The sequence below is a fragment of the Mesoplodon bidens genome (genome assembly GCF_964165515.1).
Source record: "Mesoplodon bidens genome assembly, chromosome: 13".
In the NCBI taxonomy this organism is placed as follows: Eukaryota; Metazoa; Chordata; class Mammalia; order Artiodactyla; family Ziphiidae; genus Mesoplodon; species Mesoplodon bidens.
Window position 1 is genome coordinate 71,184,786 of NC_138169.1, and position 20,104 is coordinate 71,204,889.

The 20,104-nt window shown below is 38.8% G+C and overlaps 1 protein-coding gene across 11 annotated transcripts in view; it reads right to left on the reverse strand.

The window, feature by feature from the left end:
* TCF4 (transcription factor 4) overlaps positions 1-20,104 on the reverse strand; it is a 365,613-nt gene that overhangs the window by 233,000 nt on the left and 112,509 nt on the right. For all 11 annotated transcript variants that reach the window (XM_081252097.1, XM_081252104.1, XM_081252089.1 and 8 more), the window contains 2 exons: positions 7,005-7,066; positions 3,830-3,926 (listed from right to left, as the gene is read on the reverse strand). In XM_081252097.1, coding sequence (XP_081108223.1) covers positions 3,830-3,926; positions 7,005-7,066 — 159 coding nt within the window. The remainder of the gene's footprint in view (positions 1-3,829; positions 3,927-7,004; positions 7,067-20,104) is intronic.

Below are 20,104 nucleotides of genomic sequence, written 5' to 3' on the forward strand. Positions count from 1 at the left end.
CAAATTTCAGGGCTTGCTTTTTTTGTTTACTTTAGTTATGTTTTTCTTTAAAGCATTTACACAATATCAACTTCCAAAACTCTGTATGGCAACTGTAACTACAGACAGCAATGGAAGGACCAGTGCATCCTTATAAACCAAATGTCATTAATTCTTCTAGCACAATAGGTGCGCATGCGTGTGTGTGCGTGCACACGTACGTGTGCATGCATGCAAGTGCACTTGTGTTCACGTGTTTATTTTTAGTTTAGGGATTCAAACTAATACCAAATAAGGTATTATATTCAGATATGCAAGCTTATTTCTAAAGGAATAAATTAATGGAGACACCCTATTACTTATAAATTATATACCATTTTGCATAAGTTTGAGATACACAAATAAATTAAGTTTTTGTACTTTGGTGCCAGAGGTAAGTATTAGATTACAAAAACTGTAACATTTATGCAAAACCATTCATGTGAAGTCAGAGTTCAGAATTGTAATAAAGGGTTTTGTTACTATAACAGAAATTATAAGCAAATGTTAGCAATGCCTGCATCATTTCTCCAAAATAGTGCACTGCCATAAAGAACAAAATATATAATAATAATTCAATCCTAAAAGAAGAGAGTGGTTCATTACTTCTTTCTTTCCTCGCAATAAAATAAAACCTAAGTGAACAGTTTACCAAAAAAATAGGTCATCTGCAGTTAATAACTCTTTCCCGTAAAATTAGTGTCACTTATTTCTGTAGCAGACGCCTAATTCAGTCACAGACTTGATTGATTTGACAACAGAGAATCTGGTCTAATAAAGTGGCTGATTTATTTCTGATGCTATAGCTTTTACCCTAATATGACATCACAGCAGAATGAAATCTTTGACATGTAAAGAAATCCTATGCACTTTTCATGAAAACTAAGGATTCTGAAAGTAGATATTGTTGTCAAAAACTTACAGTAAAGACTAATATCTTCTTTTGGTAGAACGAAAACTTCCACAAAGACTACAACACAGAATATGGATTCGGACACAAAGAGCAGTTTAGGATATACCATATATTCGGTGAGTTCAAATTATTGGCTATACTAATAGGTCTTACTTTATCTTTGTCTTCATTTGTAAATTGGTTGTCTTTAATTTCTTGAAAACGATCTCTCTTCTCTTTGTAAAGGTACAGCATAGCACCAAGCATGGTTCATTTCAAAAGTGGTTTCGTTTTAAATCAACAGCAGCTTGGGCAAAATCAATGAGCATCTTTGTTCCCTGAATCTAGCCCTGAGATACTCAAGCCAATCAAGAAGGCATTTGGGATGTGAGAAATTATAAAGGGGGATGGGGTGGATTTGTAATGCAGCATCCTAGTTAATTCTCTAAAAATATTTTTTTAAAATCCTTTTCCAAAGTAAAGATGCAACGTATTTCATAGTGGTTTAAATGTCTTTTCCTCCCTTTTTTTTGCACACTGCGCCATGCCCTCTGGCTCTGAGCGTGACTTCCCTGACCCCAGTCTGACACTGCACCCTTAATGTCAGATAAACCATTTAACCCAAGCACAATTCTTTTCTGTGCAAAAATCTGCTTGAGGTGGAAAATGTAGCAGTTTGTAAACAATAAAGAGCCATGTTTCAGACCAGACAGCTTATCTAACAGAGAAGTCCTTTCATTGGGAACAGTGGGTGGGAGCCTCCCGGACATAGTAGCATTTCCTACCACAATGCAGGAGACTGTCTTGGCCTCCATATTTAAGGGTTTAATGGGAAGGAGGGCAGACGGGATAAAAGAACACAGCTGACATGGACTTTCAGCTTAAACAACAACTAAGTGAAAAGAGTCAGCTCTCTCCATTCCAGCTCTAGACTCTCAGCCCACTTGTATTTTAATACTATTTGGATTGAAAAACGAATTTGGTTCGTAAAACAGTTACCCTGGAGGATACACAAACAAGAACAATTATTTGATATCTCTGTATTGTTTGGTGTCTTCTGTAATATTAATTCATCATGTTGTTCTTTAGGAAAACTGTTTTTCATGGACATAACATAAACTTCTCAATATGAGTAGTAATTTATCCGATTTTACTTTAGCTCATTGGAGGACAGGTTTAGAATCTTCCAAGGAAATCCTTTAATATACTCTTTACGTGCTACTTCTCAAGATGATTATTTTCAGCTTAATCTTTTATTTTATGAAGCTGGATGAGGAGAAATAGAGATGGGATGATATGAGATTCTAGAATTATTACTACTGTGATCGAAAAAAATCTAAAGTTTTTCTTTAAAATCTAAGTTGACAAATATATCTAGTCACCTGCAACTGTCTATCCTGGAAACAGGAAACACTGCATCTCTTATCAACAACTGATTTAAAAAACTGGGGTTCTTGCTTTAGCTACAAAGTTAAAACATAAATATGAAAGTTAAAGTTTAAAAAAAGAGAACAAACGTAAGAACAACCTATGGTCACACACAACTTTGAGAACGTGGTCCTCAAAGTTGCGATGACACTTTACTGCCCATTAAAAATAAATTCCTAGTATTTCTCTGTTTTGACTATAGTGTGTTAAATACCTGAAGTCCCTTTAGATGGATTTGATGGTGACTTTTGAAAAAATGACTGAGATTCAAGAACAATATACATGTTAAGTAACAAGTATAGTGTCCAAGGCTTAAAAATTGGGACATTTCTCAGAAGCATCTGCAATTATGGTTTCAGAATGATATATGTACGGCTGTGTGTTTTCCTTGGAGTATAGTCCAACAGCCTGGGACATGAAATTTAACCTCATTTATTGATGGATTCGCAACAGGATTTGGCCACATTGAGAGATTTACTAATATTGTTAAAACTCACATTTATTAGAACAGAGATCTTTTTTTTCCAATCAAAACTAAAGTAACAGCTATTGGGACCTTTTAAGCCATTATAAATTGTCTTTCCATTGCTCAGGTTACTGCTGTGAAAAAAAAAAATCCCTACAGGGTAGTCAAAGCAGAAACATACGCTAAAGATGCCAGTAGGAAAGGCAAGACTGTCTCAAACTACATGTAGCTCACTTCATGAAGTAGGATGGGGACCTCCTAGACTATTAGCACTAAAGTTCACGCCTTGATAAATACATAACCAGACTTTACAATTCAACTTGAACATGCTACTTTGATTTAAGCACACTGAAGCTATTATTAAAAGGATTTCCATGACCCCTTTAATAAAAATTCAAGCTAACACTGACTTTATCTCATCGACAATGGATAGGCCCAATGATATTATTTTAAATATTCACTGCTTTCAGTTCATCAACCTTAAACTTAGGAAACAACTGTTGCGGGCTTCCCTGGTGGCACAGTGGTTGAGAGTCCGCCTGCCGATGCAGGGGACACGGGTTCGTGCCCCGGTCCGGGAAGATCCCACATGCCGTGGAGCGGCTGGGCCCGTGAGCCATGGCCGCTGAGCCTGCGCGTCCGGAGCCTGTGCTCCGCAACGGGAGAGGCCACAGCAGTGAGAGGCCCGCGTACCGCAAAAAAAAAAAAAAAAAAAAAAGAAAAAGAAAACAACTGTTGCAACATTGAAATTGGGAGAAGTGCTTTACGTCTAAGAAACACAAATATTCCACATGGATTCAGTATCACTGAAATTAGGTAATTCCACGTGGTTGTAAAACTTAGTCCTGTATATGCTATTACCAAGCATAGACTGTCAATATTTTTCTGCAATTTAAAATTACTATAGCGAACTGGCTGAAAATCCAAGTTCCTAAAAAACAGAATCTCTGTCTGGGCTTTATTCTCCCTTCCAAGGTAAAACATAAGCATTCAAAAAATGCATGTTAATTCAAAATTAGTCTTACTTTGTATTCTGGAATTGACAAAAGGTGGAGAGAGATTGTCATGTGACCCAAGGTCCCTGCTGGTCATGTGGTCATAGGGAGTCCCATCTCCATAGTTCTGCAAATAAAATAACAGCATAAGTTTAAACTCGCCATGAATAAATCAGCACATAAGTATGCCCGACTATTGACACCTCTCTAACCCAATGAAATTGGAGTCCACCATTCCCACCCTGGCACCTCATTATAAGGAAGCTGCATCTTCACAGGTACAGTGGGAAGTAGCGGGCTCTAGAGTCTGCAGAGTCCACATCTTCCTCAAAACAGCCATGAAATTGGGGGAATAATAATAATGGAACCAACTGCATGAAGTTATTGCCATGATCAAATGAAATAATGCATGTAAAACACCTGATACATATAAATTATATTGTAAATATTACGTTATTATTTTGAAAAGCCCGCATTATTTCAAAAAAAAAAAAAAAAAAAAAGCAAAATGTGCTATGGGAAAGTTACCCATAACCTGTAATGAATTGCCTTTGGAAGGGAAGGTAGAACCTTTTAAACAGCAGCATTGGGTTTTATGATATTGAAATTTCAATGTTTTTTTATAGTTGTTATTGTGGTTGTAAGAGAACTGGATCATTCCATGAGTAATTAACACATAAGAATGTTAAAATTATTACAACAGGACTATAAATGAACATCAGAAACTTAAGCATAAATTCTGAATTTGGACAAAGTATGCCAGAAAAAAATAGTTTTAAAGCAGACACTAATCTTTGGAAATTTGTCATTATTATGATCATCTCATGGGCCTAAGGGGAATTCTAAATTAAAATAATGTTTTTAAACTGCCCAGCTACTTGCTTTTAATGGAGGAATTGGATAACATACAGGAAAGAGTTAAAATCATCTATCTTATATGGTTCAAGTTTCAGTCTACTAAGATACATCAAATGACCAGAAAGGAAAAAAAAGTCATGCTGCTCAGCTGGTTGCCCTGCCCATAAAGACTAAGTCAAATTTACTCAGAGGTATCAGTTGGCATGTTAGCCAAAGGGCAGAATCTGCCCACACAAAAGGGACGGATGCTGTAGGAAAAATGAAAATGTGCATCACCTCACTAGAGAATCAATGGAAACCTTAAGGTTCCAAACTACCCCGTTGTCAATCGCCTTTCCTCATTGATAAAAATTAACTTGAATGGTACTGTCATGTGACGCTGCCACTACGTCAGTGTATAAAAAGATGTCGTTGTTTAATACCTAGCATGGGTCTTACACTCACTGGTTCTATGCCAGACGTTGCATAACACTAATTATCATTTATTAACTGTCCTCACCCTCCAGAGTTACTAAACGCTTAATATACATTATCTAATTTAAACCTCAGCACAGTGTTTCAAGGTGACTAAAAACATCACCACTGGGGCTTCCCTGGTGGCGCAGTGGTTGAGAGTCCGCCTGCTGATGCAGGGGACACAGGTTCGTGTCCCGGTCCGGGAAGATCCCACATGCCGCGGAGCGGCCAGGCCCATGAGCCGTGGTCGCTGGGCCTGCACGTCCGGAGCCTGTGCTCCGCAGCGGGAGAGGCCACAACAGTGAGAGGCCCGCGTACCGCAAAAAAAAAAAAAATCACCACTTGAAGATGAAAAAAGAGAGACGTGGCATGTTTTCCCGATACAAGTCAGCCACAATAACCTGTCTCGTGCCAACCCCCTGAATTCAGAAAATATAAATTACAAAATATTGATTCAAAATTATTCACTAACGTATTTCCTGGGGAAATAAAGTGGCCAGACAGTTCATGAAAGCCAAATAAAAGTCAGGACTATCCTAAATGGACCTTGTTCTCAGAAGAACAATTAAAAGTACTACGTGTGTTAAACTGAGAAAGCAGAAGAAATTAAGTACATTTGAATGAACTAAACAATGGAGGGACATTCTGTCATCTCCTACGCTTGCTGTCAGGGGGAATGGATTTATCTCTGCAAGTGCGGACTGTAATGTGAGGAGGAGGAAAGATTTCCTCAACCCGTCCATATAATGCACGAGAATGTCAGACCTGACAGCTGGTGCAAGCACTCAACAAAGTAACTGGTAAGCTTAGAGCTCCTGCTGTACCCTGAAGACTACAGCGTTGAACCCCAAGGCCAAAGAACAGGTGGAAATGGCGAACTACGACTTGCTGAGATGGCCTCCTTTTGACAGCTTGATTACCTTCCTTACCTCTTATGCCAAAATAGAGACCTCCCTCCACCTCAAATTTATGAGCACACTTAAAGCAAAACGTTACCCCCTCACCTCCTGCGGAATGCTTCATCTAGCTATACAGCTGGTTGGGGGAGGGGCAGGTGTTTTACTACGTGCTCTATTTTTAATTTGGGGTATTATATGTATATTATAAAAACTGACATGGATTTGAGAGGGCCTAGAAATGACTCCATTAAAGACAGACTATATACAAAATCATATACATTTAAGTCGGAAGGAACATGAAAGATCCTCTGGTTCTACTTCTTCATTTTACAAAGTAGGAAAATGAGGCCCAAGAAAGTGAAATGACACACCCAAGGTCGTATACATACACAAACACATATGGCCTGACCAACCCACTCGCACGCCATGCCACGGTCTTCCCATGACACTCAAACTAACAACCAAAATCCACGGAAAGGAGTGGCAAAAATTTGAGACCAAATAAATGAATGAACCCACTGGTGACCAAAGGCACTAATGGTGGGAAAATCATCATATGTTGACAAAGTGAAATCCACTCAGATTTATTATGCAGATTATACTGGTAGGCTAGAACTTAATACTATGTCTTCAGAATTATTCAGTGGTTTATTTACACCGGTACATTCCAGGGATACTAGGATTGTTCTTAAAGTTGCACCATCTACAACGAATAACTTTCTGTAACACTGGATCAATAACTGGCAAAGTAAGGCCAAATATTTAATGAAGGATTTTTCTTCTGGTTAGCCAAAGTGGAAGAGGTGTCAAAATCAACAATAACATCCAATAAGAGAATGAAAAAAAAGTGCCAAAAAGAAGCTGATCCTCATTAAACTTAGTACGCATATATATCTGTGCAGATGTGTGGGGGAGAGAGAGAAACTCACCTACAGTTTGTCAATTTACATATGTGGATGTCTGACTGTGGGAAAAAGATTAGATATACTTACCCTGGACGGGCTTGGATGTCCTCCACTCCCCCAGGACCCTGAGCTACTTCTGTCTTCTACATCTAGGGACAAGAGAAAAATTCTTTAGGCTTTCTTGCAATAAGTCTTTCTTTTTGCATATGCACTTTTAAATTAATGTTTCAAATTAATCTCCTGTTGCCTTTAATTAAGAATCAGGCACGAGGCTACCATGATGATAGTGGCTTCTGACCCTTCTACTTAAATTAAGTCATTTAAATTCACAGCAGAAATGAACTGGACCCTCAGGAACCAGAGGTATGAACATAAAAATTACCTCCATCCTTCACAATGTTTCATAGCCTCAACTTTTATAGACCTGAAACTTCACTTCAAGTCTTATTAAAATCTTTTGGAAAAGATAAGTTAAAAATACACTAACACAATCTTAATACACACACACACACACACACACACAAAGTTAAATCAGGTACATATCCATACTAATATTAGCTGCATCCATGCCATAATGCTCCTAGATACTTTCTGTCCTCTTACCAAGGCTTATCCCACCAAACAACAGACAGGAATGAAATATGCAAACGAAAAAGGATTCAGTAGTCTATTTCCATCAGGACATTACGAGGATATTAGGAGATTTTTTTAAGTTTTTTAAGTTAAGACAACACCGTCTCAGTCTTTTAATTTTTTTTTTAATGGGCACACCTTTTGGCTACAATCCTTAATCTGTGCACTGAGATGCAGATATGAAAGTTGTGAAAGCAATGTTTTCTTTTGATAAATGATGGCAAAGAGAACTATATGAACTCTCAGAAGGCTGGAATTCTCTACACCCTGTACCAGCGAAGTTCTAATGCTGACCAATTACTAGATGCTTCATCAGTGCTTCAAGTGGCAAATACTTGAAGGATGGAGCGTCTAACAGCTAAGTTACCATATTCATTGCTCAAAACATAAAAGTGTTGGAAAGATCAGTCACTCTATATTTAAAAATGGCTTTGTGATTTTCGATGAAAGGCTCTTCATGAGCATGAAAAGTTTCACTGTTGTATTATCTTGATCATGGTGGGTAACAGACGGCGATCACAAGCTTCCTCTGACAGAACTGGAGGAGGAGGTGTGAAACTTCGGTTCAGGAGACATACTCCCATTTAGTGTGTTTTCTAACATTTCAGTGATACTGTTTCTTCTCTTAATACACTACTGTCCTTCCTTTTATTACTCCTATTTGATTATCAGCAGAAGTGATCACAGTATACTTGACTTATCTGGGGGTACAGTGGAGTACATGGCGTTTTAGAACATAGTAAGAGATGGAATAGAAACAACAACCAACAACTATTACCACTAAACCTGAAATCTTTCTCTCTTTTTTTAAACAAATATTTCAGTTCTTTCCGTTAGTACTTCAGAAGATAATGCAAATGCAAACAGTTATCCCCTGTGGACAGCTAAAAATCAGTGACTGCGAGCTTTCAGAGATGTCATGGAAGCTCGGAAGAGTAAGTCTGGAGAAAAGGTGCAATACTTTCCCAAATCTGCTGTTTAACAACCCAACCTCCTGGCCTATCTCGTGTAGGCTGAATTGGGGGGAGTACACGAAGAAGTGACTTAGAACCCTTGGGATTATAACACAAATAAGTTTTGTAGCCTGCATAGTTCTCTTCATCCTTAACTCCAAGTCAAATATTTGCAACAAAAAAAAAGAAGTATAAACGACAAAATATCTCAACCAGAAGTCTGCATGTCTTGACTTGCTTTTCCCCTGAAATAGCCAGCTTGGATTAATTTGAGAGATCTCTCCTGTTAAATTTGGCCCAAAAAGTAATGAAGGGATAAAGTTGAATCCCTGTATCCACCATAAGACTTCGTATTGTTTGGACCCATTTTACCTTTTCAATTTTCAAAGAGGATTTTAAACAGGAAAAGAAGGCAGAGACAAGGAGAAAAGAGGACCATAGTAATTCCAGGTCAGTAGTTTTGCACTGGGGATGATTTTGGTCCCCAAAGGACATGTGGCAATGTCTGCAGACATCTGTGGTTGGCACAACTTGGCAGGGCGTGGAGGTGGGGTAGAGCTAGTGGCATCTAGTGGACAGAGGCTAGGGATGCTGCTAAACGTCCTACAAATGTCAGAATACCCCTACAACAAAAAATTCTCTGGTCCTAAACGTCAGCTGTGCCAGGATTGAGAAGCCCTGTGCTAGAGGACAAATTCTATTAAAGAGCAAAAAGGAAGAATCGAGTTAGAGAAAAAGATGTACTACAATTTGATTTTTAATGAATATGACCACTTACTAAATACATAGTGACTTATGCATTTGAAGCTGGAGTGTTTCAAGAGACCTTCCTATACATTGTCCATCCACAGAATAAAAGAAAAATGATGGTCAACCAAGCAGCCTGCTAATTAGTAGGCAAATAAAACACATCAAAACTTGAGTATTCCCAACTGGGCAATTTCAAAAGTGAACAATCCACTAATTAAAAGTGCTGGAAGTCTAGCTTTTTCAAAACAGGTTAAATACTGGCTGGGTTCCTTCACAAATAGATTCCCAACCAACCAAATCTGGCTGCTCTTTTCCCATTCATTCCCATTCCATCCTTCTCATTTCCTGACCTCACGCTGCTGCACCTCCTTTCTGCTCCCTTCCTTTTACTGCTCTCCTTTTAGCAGGCTTTTCCTTCACCTGGCCTCCTGCTAGATCGAGAAGATAAGACACCTCTCTAGCCCTCCCAACCCTAATAGAACAATCATACGACTTCTGATGATGTTTTATCTTTGAAAGAATATCTGTACAACTGGTGCTCATGTGTCCATTGCAAGAAGACACAAAGCTATAGCATGTAACGAATGTAAATGTGTTATTTTTAAGACATTTGTTTCCATCTTCCCTCCTGCTGAGCTTCATCAGACCTGCCAGTTAGTTAGCAAGCATTTCTTCAACAACGATCCCAGTGCATCTCAAAGTGCATCTGAGGACCATCTACATCTTAGGCACCTAGTATGCTCATTTCAAAGTCAGCATCTTAGGGTCCATTGCAGACCTACTGCTCCTGGATCTCTAAAAGTAGGGCCAAGAGAACTGCTTTTTTTTTTTTTTTTTCTTGTGGTACGCGGGCCTCTCACTGCTGTGGCCTCTCCCGTTGCGGAGCACAGGCTCCGGACGCGCAGGCTCAGCGGCCATGGCTCACGGGCCCAGCCGCTCCGCAGCATGTGGGATCTTCCCAGACCGGGGCACGAACCTGCGTCCCCTGCATCGGCAGGCAGACTCTCAACCACTGCGCCACCAGCAAAGCCCGAGAACTGCTTTTTTAACGAGGTCCTCAGGTAATTTTCATGAACACAGGAGTCTGAGGACCCCCAGTCCCCTCCAATGGGAATGCAAGACAGATGCATGTCCCACCCTGCACCCACTGCCTAACTCACTCCCTGTCCTAAAATCCCTGCCCAGGTGGCTGGTTTCAGCAGCATTCGGTCCACATTCTCATCTCATCTACATCCCAGTAGCTCCTGCCCAGACTCACTTTTTATGTAGACCCTGCACGTGGCCTACACTTGGCCATTCCCTACTCCCAGCTGGTGTACCTGGACACTACACACACTTTCTACCTCCACATCTTTGTACCTGCTGTTCCCTCTGCCGGAACTGTTCCTTATGTCTCAAAAAATAATAGCTGCTAACATCTCATGAGCTTAAATATGTCAGACACTGTGCCAAGCACTTCAGTAGACCAACAGTATCACCATTTGATATATGAGGAAACTGAGGCTTAGATGGGACAGAAAACCCTCCCCAAGGTGACAGTGAATGGCTGAGCTGGCAGACAAAGGTGCTGTCAATGTGACAGCCAGGGAGCGTTCTTCTCCACCACAGTAAATGCCTCCCTGGTAAGAAGCTCAGATCTCTCCATGACCAGCTCGAATGTTACCCACCAGTCACTTCTCCCCAAGCAGAGTGGATGTATTTATTTCAGAGTTTGTGCCCACTCTTGTGTCCACACAAGATTACGGAGTTTACACAACACAAATATATAAAACTAGATATGTGAAGAAATCAAGAGACTGGAAAATAAAAGGAGAACAATCAAGCCAAAGGTATGATGAGCTTATCAACAATGTACACTGTGATGGACGGGATAATTTGTAAGAGAGGGGTCAAAATTCTAGAAGCTCCTGAGTGGGCAAAGAGCGAAACAAGATTCACAATGAGCCCTGGATAAAAATACCCAAATAATTCAGGAAAGTCATTAAGTCAACAAAGTTACAAATGAAAAACTGCCCAATAGAAGCTGTCTGAATATTGAGTTCTTGTGTCTCCCTTGTTGTGTTGTCACCCTCTATCCAAGATGGGAACACATACAGAAAAAGACAAAAAGCAAGTGAATGATAGAGACTATTCTGCCAAAAGACTGAAGTGGGCTCCACTTTTCAAAATTTTCTAATTTATTTTACCCTAGACAAGGTCAGACTTAGTAACTTCCACGGGTTTGACAGCTGCTTTAGGAGGCAACCTGACCATCCACAATTTTTCATTTTATTTGAGTAGTTCTGCATAAGCCCCGTCTAAAACGTCTGACATTTCTGCACCAAAACACAAAAGTGAAGTCTGAGCAGAACTAGGACCAACCACTCCATTTAGAGAAGAGACAAACAGAGATGAATTTTAATTTCTACAATTCCCCATCCACACTCATTAAACTGATGATTACTCAAGTCTCCACTTTGTTTATGGGAACAGCGAGATCAAAGCTATCAGACAGACTGGACAAATGTCAGAAAGCACAGCACAAAGAGTTGGGATAAAGACCTAGATTTCAGCCGTGACTCTGCATTAACCAGCTCTATGGTCTGAGCCACTCACTGGACTCTCTGAACTCATTTTTGTCAGCTGTAAAATAAGTGGGTGTGATTTCCATTCTTAACAGGGCAGGCTAGTATATTGGGATAACTCTGCCACAAAACACTAAGTGAAGTAAGTCAGACAAATATCATATGATATTGCTTATATGTGGAATCTAAAAAGTTGATATAAATGAACTTACGTACAACACAGAAATAGACTCGCAGACATAGAAAACAAACTTATGGTTACCAAAGGGGAAAGGGGGAAGGAATAAATTAGGCATTTGGGATTAAAATAGACACACTACTATATATAAATAGATAAGCAACAAGGACCTACTATATAACACAGAGAACTATACTCAATATCTTGTAATAACCTATAATGGAAAAGAATCTAAAAAGTATATATACAGATATATATATATGTATATATAGATACACATACACATATATACATAACTGAATCACTTTGCTGTACCTTAAAGCTAACACAACATTGTAAATCAAATATATTTCAATTAAAATTAAATAAATAAATAAATAAATATTCATGGCTTTAAAAAAACACTAATGGGCTTCCCTGGTGGCGCAGTGGTTGAGAGTCCGCCTGCCGATGCAGGGGACACGGGCTCGTGCCCCAGTCTGGGAAGATCCCACATGCCGCGGAGCGGCTGGGCCCGTGAGCCATGGCCGCTGAGCCTGCGCGTCCGGAGCCTGTGCTCCGCAACGGGAGAGGCCACAACAGTGAGAGGCCCGCGTACAGCAAAAAAAAAAAAAAAAAAAAAAAAAAAAAAAAAACACACTAAAAATCATGGATAGAAATTGTAATCTTCTTCTAAATCCTAATGAGCTGACAAGATAGTAAGAAAATATCCAGCCAAAATCAAAGTGAAAGCTGGAACCCACGGAGGAAGAAAAGACTTTTTTTGGCCCTGAGGACATCTGCCAACCTAGAAAATGTAATGGCCTCTTGGGTCAAGGAGAACAGAAGTGAAAACTCAGGATCCACCCAAAGCAGGTATCTAACAGGAGATAAAGGGATAATAAGGTTTCCAACCTGAAGGAGTTTTGTTAAAGTAAATGAGTTAACTGATAATGGTTAAACACTTAGCAGACTACCAGTAACCAATACCTACCACGAGTGCCAAATTTACCAATACCTTCCAAAATCTAAGGTAATCAAACGACATAAATAAACTTGTGATTTATTCAAGGAAATCTGAGTCTCACATTTTATGACTCTTTGTTCTGCTAAGTGGCTGGTCAGAGACTTTCAAATACTCTCCTGGTTTTTAGAAACTGCCAATATGTTTAAAGTAATCAAGTCCCACATTCTCCGTGAACCCCCTGGAGCACAATCACCATGAGAATTCAGTGAGCGTTAGATGTGTTGAGTGACTTAAGTTAGCTTTCAAATACCCTCTTGGCATCTCATTTCTACATATTTTTGTATACTGTATAAACGATATGCTGCCAAAATTATGTGTGCTGACCAGAGGCCCAAGCTAAGAACACAGACTAAATATTATGTAAGTTTAACCTTGATTTGAAATGAACAAGTGTGAGAGTTACCTAACCCAGTTGATTTGGGGTAGCACTGTGTATCCAGCCTTTCCTTACTTAGAGCCCAGATCCTGCCAAACAACCAGGGCTCTAGAATTTCATGAAGTCAGAACAACCTGAGTGGTATTCTGCATTGCTCTAAGGGTCTACAAATTCCAACCCTTGTGGAAATATATTGATTTCCTGAAGAAAGCTTCTACACACTCAGAATGCATTGGGAGACAGATTGAGTTCTTCCTGGAAAGATAATCATTCTGAAGCATGTGGAAGTCTACACGGTCTCAAACCCTTCCCTCTGCAATAACAGACACTATTAAATCTCCTCCACACCATCATGGAGACTCACAGACTGTGCACATCTGTGGCGCCTACTAATTTCCTAGTCCAGGAAGAACCCTTGGCTGAGCCCTTCACACAAACTGAGATGGCATATGCTCTCCGTCAGTGCCAGATGAATTTAGAGTTCAAAATATTTCATCAGCAAAGAGCATGTTAAGGATGTGCACATTTTCATTAGCACCCAGTATAATAAGAACTCTAAGTAGAGTAATTTGAAGTCAAATTTGAGTCCTAGGACAGAGGTAGGAAGGGTGGAGGAGCTTCAGATATTGACAAGGGCCACACAACCATGACCACTTCTTCTGGCTTCTGTAAGAAACAACATAGGTTTCAAAAGGAGTGATCTGGGCAGTGGTGAGAAACTTCCAGCACTTCCCAAATCTGACTAAACAAAAGATGATGTCTGTGGCAACGCATTCCACACAAATTCTAAGACACCTTAAATATAAAGAACAGGGACCTGGGCATCCCATTTTCAGAGCACTGCCATCCATGCTGGCTTTCTCAGGATGCATGGATGTCCTTATCAAATAAATCTGAAAACTCAAAGGTCAAGTATAAGATGATCTTACAGCTCATACATATAAATATGTCAACTGTATAAGGAAAGGTAAAATGTGGATACGCTGGGGGCAAAGTACAGTAGGAAAATTTGTTCAGAAGGGAATTACTGCAAATTTTAACTTTTATTAACCTCCAACTTGAACTTCTATAAATACGTCTTTTAAAACACTGAAACAATATTATTTTCCTTAAGTTCAAAGTAAACTGTTTTTCAAAAATGAACACTAAATAATCTCAGATATTTAAAATGTGGCGTTAACTGCAGTTTACAGTGCTATGAAACAGGAAAAGCACTTTTATATAACATGATATTCAGATAATACAGAAGTAACAAAATAAAACAAATAACAATTATGTTATAAATATGCCAGTGGTGTTTCATATTCGGAAACTCAGAAATCTTGAAAATTCAAGGTGAGCAGACAGTTATATTATGAAACTGAGACAAAAGTCAATTTGAACTCTTTATATCAATCCATATAATTTGGAAGTATCATGATAATCTAAGTTGAATAATATTGTGACTTGAATAACCTAACATGAAATACAGAGAAATGAGTGTTGTTTAGCAAACTTCCATTTCGAATGTTTGAAATTAACCAGTCAGGGTCTTCCTCTTAAAGAGAAGTTCATCCTTTCAAGAGCTCACCTCTCCAAGTAAGAGCCCAAAAAGAAAAGGAGCCACAAACAACTGAGGCAAGAGTATAACAATGTGAATTATATATGCCTCCTTTGACTTTTTTGAAATGTAACTGGTCTAAAAGCACTTAATAAAAATCAGTCTTACTAAAATAATGTTCTTGAAGGCTAGATATATTTCAAATTAGGTAAGAATACAATTGGAAGTAAGATGCCATATCTGGAGACTTTGGAAAATAAAACCAGCATACCATTTAACTCCAATATTAAATAGATAAGCTTCAAAGTACCTAGGCTAAAAGTGAATACAACTTAGGGAGGTTTTTAACTAGGTGCTTAGTACCTTTCAAAGATGTATTTACAAATAAACGTCACAAAGTGTGAGAAATAAAAGGGGAATGCTTAGAAAATAAACATTAAACAACAAAGAAATTTTGAAATATGCTTCATTTTTAAATAAAATAGAATATATAACTCTGATAACAAGTACATGTAATTATACAGGAGTTTTCCAAATCAGACATGTAATATTTATGTCACAATATCCATAATACTGTAATGACTGAAGACATACAAATTGATATTTAAAATGCCTATTTGATCAATAATTTATTAAATGTATTCCAACAGAGGGGGAAAAAAGAGCCAAGATGAAACATGTAACAGTTTTCTCTCTTCTTCTTTTTTCCCCTCTACCTCTTTTCTCCCTGGGGTGCCATTTGTGAGGCTCTGGGAAAGGGCTGCTGGCTTAATTGAAATATCTGTAGGCTGTAATTGCTCTGCAAAACCACAATGGTCCACTTCTCCCAAATGGCATTTGTTCCTCTTCATTTTTTCTTCTGTTTCCTTTTATACTTTAACAAAATCTGCCCCTCCTGTTTCTTCTAGTCTTATCTCATCTTGCCCTTTATTCTGAACGCATGACTAATACTGGGGAAGCCAAACAGCTTTAAATATTCAAAAATCTTCCCTAAAATCCAGTTTTGTAGCCCAGTCCCTTTTGCTTACAATAATCACTCCCATAAACTGACTCTCAGTTTATCTTTTCAACATCCCAACCTTCCACCTGTGTTTAACACGGCAGCCTCTGACCTGGCAATGACAAGCAATCAATCTTACATGTTATCTTCGGGGTCAAGTCTCAGTTTTAGGCCAATTTTCTTTGTATTTAGGCTCAAATGTGCAAACCACACTATATTACTCTGCAAAACATCAATGAGAAGGCTTAATTAAGTAACACTGACAGATAAATCCATTTCTTTCACAGTAATCAAATCAAAGCAGGTTGACATAACACAGGAACTTAATACAGTTATTCCCTTGTAATTGGAAAAAGGCCCTTTACTTCTCATTAAAGCAATCTTCTGGGTATTGGCATAATAAGAAGGCTCAGAGCCTTAATACTGCCCTATAAAAGTCTCAAGATACAGACCCCTTAAACAAACAAGCCAGATTATCTAATTCCTTGATCACAGCAGAACATGTAGTTCCTACTGTTTTAAACTACTAATTCTTTATCTCTGTTGCAATTAAAAAGAGGTAAATCAGTGTCAAACACATACAACGGAAAACTGCAAAAATGCATAAACTGCTTACAGTTTTATAAATCTATCTCCACGTGTATTTGAAGAGAAGCAGTCCGTTAAAAATGAATTTGAAATACTTCACAAATGTGAAGTTGTAATAGCTTGGATCGGGGGGAAGTCTTTTTATTTTACTTAATGGTCTCAACAGGATACATTTTGCCTAAATTTACAGTCTGACACCCAACCGTACAGTACAACTTTGGTAAGCAGAATTGTCAGAGAATGGCATCTGAAGAAGAGCATTTAATTTTTGTGGTATGTAAAGAACAGTAAGTCATCTGGTCAACCAGAGGCTTCCCCAACCGGGCTAAAAACCAAAAAGAATGCAACAACATTACACCACGTTCAAGTCCCCGAACTAAACAAAAGCAATTTTCATCCTTTCACTCCGATTTTGAGGGAGTTTCTGTTACTTATCCCTTGGTGCCTGATCAATCTCAAAATGATTCTAGCAACTCTTTCTGAAAGGATAACATATAATCTAGGGTTGTAATTCCCAAATGTGGCTGACCATTAAAATCCCCCAGGAACCTTAAAATAAAAAAAATTAAAAAAACCCACAGATACCCTGGCACCACTGGAAACTAATCAAGAAAAGATGAAGGGTTGAAATCGAAGAATATACGTATTTTCAAATTTCCCTGTTTTTCTACTTTTTTATTTTAAAAAGTTTTAATTACAATGCAGTTAAAACTATATAATTTGTTGTTTCTGAACTATCTGCAAGTAGGCTGCATCAATCACATCCTTTTATCCCTTAGTACTTCTGGGTGCTTTTCCTAAGAGCAAAAATAGTATAGTTATAAAAATGAGGAAATCTACCATTGATATAATACTTTCATCTAGTCCATAGTCCATATTCCAATTTGGCACTTTTTCCCCCTTTTGTAGAGGACTCAGTCTAGGATCACGCCACACATTTAATAGGTCTCTTTCATCTATTTTAATTGGAAACAGTTCCTCAGTCCTTTCTTTTTGTGATATTAGTGTTTTTGAAGAGTACAAACCAGTTATTTTATAGAAGAATGCTTCTCAACTGGGGTTTATCTGATGCTTCCTCATGAGTATATTCAGGTGGCTATAATACTACAAAAGTGGCCTTGTCTCTTTCCCAGGATTTCACATACAGAGCCTCATGACAGCCTGGTGGTCTGGCCCTCATTTGTTATGGTATTTCAATCACCTGCTCAAGGTATTGTGGGAATTCTCCACTGTATAATTACAACTTTTCCCTGTGCAAGTAATCACCCATCTATGGGGAGATTCCTTAAGAGCTTAAAACTAATTTTTAATCAAGTGCTTATTGAAAAAAATTAAAATACAAAAGTGTATAAAGTAAAAAGGGAAAATCCCCTCAACTCGTACTCCCTCCACCCTGATACCAGGAGTTTCCTAGGCAGCCTTACAGATCCTCTGGTCTGTGATCAGCTGGTTTTGAAAACCACAGAAATGTAGGGAAATAAATGCAAAACTTGACTGAGATTTCTTTGCTATTTGAATGGCTAAGAAATAGCCCTCAACTGTTTATGTATACACTAGTGACATTTTATGGGATACAGTTAGTCGCTGTAGGTTTGTGACCTAGGTGGGGATAGGGCAGGCAGGAACTAGGATAAATGAAGACATATTATACTATTAACTTTGAAGGAATTCAGCCAAGATGAAGACAAGATTGAGTAACCCACTTGTGAATCAGTGCAATGCAGAAAGCCAACGTAAATAATCCATCCCGGAGTCCATGCTGTTCCTTGCCTCTTCCCACCACGTTCTATAAACCACTATGTAAAAAGGAGAACCGCCACGGCAGCAGCACTTCCCAATTAAAATCAAATGGACAGACAAGTACTTATGACAGAGAAAAAAAAAAAAATCTACTGACGTTTTCCTAGGCCAGCCAAAAAAACACAGTGGGAAACATCTAAAATTTTTTAAAAGTGGGAAGGAAACTGACACAAAGAATATATTTCCACATTTCGAGATTATATACACAAATGAACTAGGCACAGTCACAAAGTGAGGAATAAATCTTAAACATAGCAAAGACTGGGAAAGGAACTTGGCCATCTGATGGGACACAAGCACATTAGAAAATATTGAGTAAGTTAAATGATTCTAATCAATATAAGGTGGAAATGGTCCCTTTAATCCCTGGGATGCAGCCATGTCATGTTATAAACTGAACACTGCTGGTGGATTTCGACTCTGACTTATAAATGCTTAGAAAATTTTCCTCACAATCCCATTTCAGCCAAATGCCTGGCAGACATTGGCAAAGGTCTTTCTCAGTTGGGCTTACAAATGTGTGTGTGTGTCTGTGTGTGTGTGTGTATAAAATCACAATACACACACAAATACAATACACACACTTGAATTGACTAATAGTTTCTTGATATTAATGACAGTGTTTAAAATGGTTCCCAGATGTTGCAACTTGTTCCACTGACATCCTCTTGGTTTTGATCAGTGACTTGCTTTTGATCAGACTTGAGTCCAGTGACTTAAGGGTTTTAAATTTTCTCTCGCAATAACGTAACCACACTTTGGTATTATGCTTTCTGCTTTCCAAAATGGTTTTTATATTCATCTCACTTAAAATGATTTATCTGGAATCACTGAAAGTATGAAGTTGGGATCAAAAGAAGTTGCCTACTTAAGTCTGAGCAGACTAACACCATTTTTCAAAAGATGAAAACAAAAATCAAAGGAAATAGGCAGTTATCCTGGATAAAAGAGGCCATTCCCCGTAAGACTTATTTTTATCCTTTCATGCTATTAGTATTACCTCTTTAATTTTAACAGGTAACCCAAAACTTGCTAAAGTTCTTTAAAACACTTGCTAACATAGGAAAGTTAAATAGTATTATAATGATTGAGTTTTTGTATCCAGCAGCATACATTTTTAAGTTATGTCAGCAATGACAACAAAATTGCCCATCTCCCCTCTGAGCTGCCCTGTAACCCACAGGACACCATTTCACCAGCAAGACACAACTTTTGGCATTGGTTTGAGAAAGGCCCCGAGCTGTGGTGGCAGGTCAGGTCTATAATGACAAAAATAACCGTAGCTTTCCCCAAACCACGCTGCTCCTCCTTACTTTCACTTTCAAGGGCTTTAAAACACTCTCATGGGCTTCCCTGGTGGCGCAGTGGTTGAGAGTCCGCCTGCCGATGCAGGGGACGTGGGTTCGTGCCCCGGTCTGGGAGAATCCCACATGCCGCGGAGCGGCTGGGCCCGTGAGCCATGGCCACTGAGCCTGCGCGTCCGGAGCCTGTGCTCTGCAACGGGAGAGGCCACAACAGTGAGAGGCCCGCGGACCGCAAAAAAAAAAAAAAAAAAAAAAAAAACCACTCTCATAACTGAAGGAGTCAAAATACATCTGCATTAATTTCCTAGTCCAGCTTTTCGGGGTAAAATTGAAATGCATTAGGAACCAACAACTGGTATTTTCTTAAGCTTAATCACATCAAACTCATGGGAAGAGTGGTTTTGTTTTTGTTTTTTTTCTTTTAGTGGGTCTCAACTTGGATGCAGCCTGCCTTCTGCCTATCTGATAACCAGTGGAGTACTGGTCAGAAAGAGA